The sequence below is a fragment of the Amaranthus tricolor genome, chromosome 9 (assembly GCF_026212465.1).
Source record: "Amaranthus tricolor cultivar Red isolate AtriRed21 chromosome 9, ASM2621246v1, whole genome shotgun sequence".
NCBI lineage: Eukaryota > Viridiplantae > Streptophyta > Magnoliopsida > Caryophyllales > Amaranthaceae > Amaranthus > Amaranthus tricolor.
Window position 1 is genome coordinate 24963493 of NC_080055.1, and position 3743 is coordinate 24967235.

General features: G+C 46.7%; 1 protein-coding gene across 1 annotated transcript; it reads left to right on the forward strand.

Moving 5' to 3' along the window:
* The first annotated feature begins 345 nt into the window (after positions 1–345).
* On the forward strand, positions 346–3524 carry LOC130823422 (uncharacterized). The gene is made up of 4 exons (XM_057688043.1): positions 346–1629; positions 1702–1823; positions 1893–2438; positions 2511–3524. Exons 1-4 carry the CDS (start codon positions 537–539, stop codon positions 3522–3524), a joined length of 2775 nt encoding a protein of 924 aa, XP_057544026.1. The 5' UTR covers positions 346–536.
* Positions 3525–3743: the final 219 nt, after the last annotated feature.

The window sequence follows — 3743 nt, forward strand, 5'->3', positions numbered from 1 at the left end:
AGGGTCCGACTAATAGACCTCACGGACATTATTAAACACTTAAGAAGAAATCTGTTGGCTTCCCCTCATTGGGAGTCCGACTTATCGACTTCCCAGCTTTCATTTGGAATTTCAACTTTTCTTTCAACTGTTCAAACCCAAAGTGAAGCATTTATTGCTGTTATAAATAGGGTAGTTGGAATAGTTCCATCTTACCTAATCTTCATTAACTCTTTTCAAATCTTCAAATTGCAAGAGAGAAAGTAGAGAGAGACGCTCGGACAATCCTCATCCCTCCTTCAAACTTCTGACAAATCCTTCGAAGATCTTCAAGGTCTCTGACAGATCTTCACCAAATTTCTGACGAATCTTCACATTTCTCTAAGGTATTCAAACTTTTCCCAGATTTTTCGAATTTCTTCAAGTTATTCTTCAAACTGTTCTCGAATTTCTTGAATATCTTCAATCTGTTCATGAATGCTAGCCTAGAACTTTGAATTTGTTTATGAATCTAGTCTCCATTCTTTACAAGTTTCGGCTTTTACTTTATTATTATCATGGATGTCGCGACTACTAACTCAGACACCAACCCTACTAACTTGCCGGAAACTCCTTTGATAGTACGTAGGCGTCTTAATAAAAAGGGTTTACCAATGGATGACTCGGATGAAAGTAGTTCAGTGAGAATTACCCCCCATTATGAACCAATAAAAGCTGGGGATGAGTCGTCCGTATCTCCTATATACCCTCCGGAGATTATGAAAACTGCTCCTTGGGAAGTGAGCATTGCTTTCTTTCCAAATTACTTGCCGCGAATAAATCCTGACCTAGAAGGGTTATTGTATGTAGATATGGAAAACCTTGAAGGATCAGCCGAGTCTTCAGGAAGAGAGAGTGCGGCGCCAGCTCCTCCTCCATTCTACATTCCAGACGGCGGGCCTCTAAATTACTTTATTGACGTACAGACTAAGAGAGATCTAGACAACCGTCGGGAGGCCATCTCTCAAAAATGGGGTTTAAAAGATAACATAAATATTATTACCCCGGGGAATTATGACACCGTTAGGTTTCCCCCTCCACATTGTATAGCCGTATACTTCCCTTCTTTTGAATTAGGGCTTAGATTTCCTCTTCACCCGTTTTTTAGAGAGGTGTTAGAGTTTTTGGACGTCTCAGTGCCCGAGTTATACCCGAACGCCTGGGGTTGTATGGTGGCCTTTTTGATCTTGTGTAAAGTTTTGGCCGTGCCACCAACACTCACAGCTTTTAGATATATATTCAGAGCCCGCCTATGTAATTCCCAATCATACGGCTGTGGCTGGATTACTTTCACCCACCGTCGAGGACTGAAGATAGTCCAAGACCTCCCCGATAACCAGAAGGGGTATAGGACAAAATTCGCATACTTATACAACTCAGAGGGATGGAATATCAAGACCTCTTTTGATATAAAGCCCAATCTCTCGGGTTTTAATAATGGGATCCCGCAATGTTCCTTTAACGATGCGGTGATCATAGAATATGCAAAGATGGACGTTCAATTGGGAAGGAAACCAATGAACGTCCAACTTAATTGGATACCTGGTCGTCCTGAGCTGGAGAATGAGAACCTCCTCTCAGCCTTCGGCATTAGCTTGGCTATCGATCGGAGTAAGAGTTGCCGAGTTTCTTCCTTTCCTTTTCTATAGTACGTTTGACTGTTGCTAACTCATGCTTCTACAGGGATAGCCAAGCAAAATCTTCGAGCCAAGAGTCCTGAACTAATGAAGAAATTCAGTGTTCTGAGACTTGCTTCAGGGGCCATCCAGCGGGCCGAGGATAAGCCTCTTCCCCTTCCTCCAAAGGTATATCTCTATACAAAGTTCTGTTGAAAAAAGATTTTTGTTGATTCTTCCTAACCTCTTCTTTTGTAGGACTCGGCAACCGTGGAGAAGGGTCTGGAGGACGTGCCTTCGGAGCAAGAGGCTCTCCGACTTCTTGAAGAAAGAAAGCAGGTTCATATCCCCGATGAATCTGAGAGGGTGGTTCCTCCTCAGACGAGGGGTGCGACAAAAAAGAGTGGGAAGAAGAAGAGGAAGCGGGATTCTTCTTCCCACAAGGAGAAGTCGGCAAAGAGGCCCTCCGTGGGCGCGGTCCCTACCGCCCGGCCCCTCCAAATAAGGCCAGTTGAAGAGGAGACCTCGCCCCTTCAAGACTCTCCACGGCCATCTTCAGATAAAGGGAAGGAGAAAATGGGGGAATCTTCCGCGGCTCCCTCCTCTCAGTATGCCGAGGTTTACCGTCGTCGGGAGGTTTCCCCTTTTCGACGCGACACACCCTTTCCGGAGCTGGGGCATAAGGGCTTAGTAGTCCGCTTTAACAGGGCGACGTCCAACTTAATCAGCAAAGTGGACGTCGACCTTTTAGAATCTATGCCCCCCCGTGATAGGGTGCGTCAAGCACAAGCTTCGGCGGCGGAGGTAATAACTTTTAAACTCAGTAATATGATTATTTTTTGCTTCCGGATTTCTTTAATAATCGTTCCTTTGCAGGCGTTCATACGGTTGGCCTTTGAGCTCGACGCCAACCGTCAAAGTGCCGCGGACCAGGAAACCATGGCCGCCCTTACCTCCCGCTGCGAAGAGCTGAACGAAGAATTAACAAAACTGCGGGAGGACCTGCCGAGCCTCAAAGAAAAACTGGCCAAGTGCTCTGAGCTGAAAGAACGCTTGGTCAAAACCGAACAATGGCGGGAAAGGGCGAGGAAGCAGCTGGATCAGATCGTCGAGAACTTGGATGCTGCTTCCACCAGGTCCGCGAGCATCAGCCATGAGGTCGGCTTGCTGATGGATACTCATGCCAAGCTCGTTCATCAGAACCAGCAACTAATGCAGCAAGTGTCGGCCGATTCTTCCCACTTCAAAATGATTCTATCCGCGGCTAAAGTATACAAATTGTGCCTAACCAGGAAGGCCCGGATAGCTCGAGATTGGCTTCTCTCGGATGAGCCGGAAGCGTCGAAGTTTCTCGGAGATCTGACGGCCGAGATGGTGAAGGCCGGAACCATGATTAGTGACGAGAAGTATCGTCTGGCTGCCGCAGAGTTGGGCATGGATTTTACTTCCCTTCAGCAAACTGCTGAACAAAAGGGGAGTGAAGCTTTGTCCAACCTTGCTCCTGTCTTGGACGGGGAGTCGGCGGTACTGGTCGACACGGTCTGGGACGCGGCCGAAAAGAGGGCCTGGTCTGAAAAGATAAATGCCGAGGCTGAGAGGGAGGCTTTAAGTCTCGACTTGGAGCAGCTGGCTCTCTCTTCTCCTCCGGCGTCAGATGTCCCAGAGAACTTGACGCTCTCCAACCTGGAGGTTCTATGCCTTGATCTATCGAATCTCATTATTGACGAAGGCCGGAACCTCCAGAGCTTGTCCCGGGAGTTGTCTGAGATCGGGGTGGAGCCGTTCAATGTTGAAGATTATGTCAGCTTCACCCCGAGTTTTGAAGAGGGAAGGATCGAATCTCCTCCGCCGCCGGGTGAAGATGTCGAGGCCTTTTTTGACGATGTATAATCTTGTATTTTAGTAACCTTGTTTTTTGTAAACATTCAACTATATTTTGAATATTCGATGTATATATTCCTGATTTTTCGTGATATCCATGCTTCTATTTGTTGAGCCGTGGCTTCTTTCTTCTGAGGCCGCGGAATACTACTTAAAGGACGTGATTTTTCGATGTCACGTATAGGCGACATCAAGGAAATTTGGACTTAGAATATTTTCAGCCTTCAG

What these genes read in the sequence shown, in the direction of transcription:
- LOC130823422 (XM_057688043.1), top strand. Translation starts at nt 537, where the DNA reads ATGGATGTCGCGACTACTAACTCAGACACCAACCCTACTAACTTGCCG. An exon ending in TAGCTTGGCTATCGATCGGA is followed by an intron (nt 1,630 to 1,701) that starts GTAAGAGTTGCC and finishes ATGCTTCTACAG; the next exon opens with GGATAGCCAAGCAAAATCTT. An exon ending in CACAAGCTTCGGCGGCGGAG is followed by an intron (nt 2,439 to 2,510) that starts GTAATAACTTTT and finishes GTTCCTTTGCAG; the next exon opens with GCGTTCATACGGTTGGCCTT.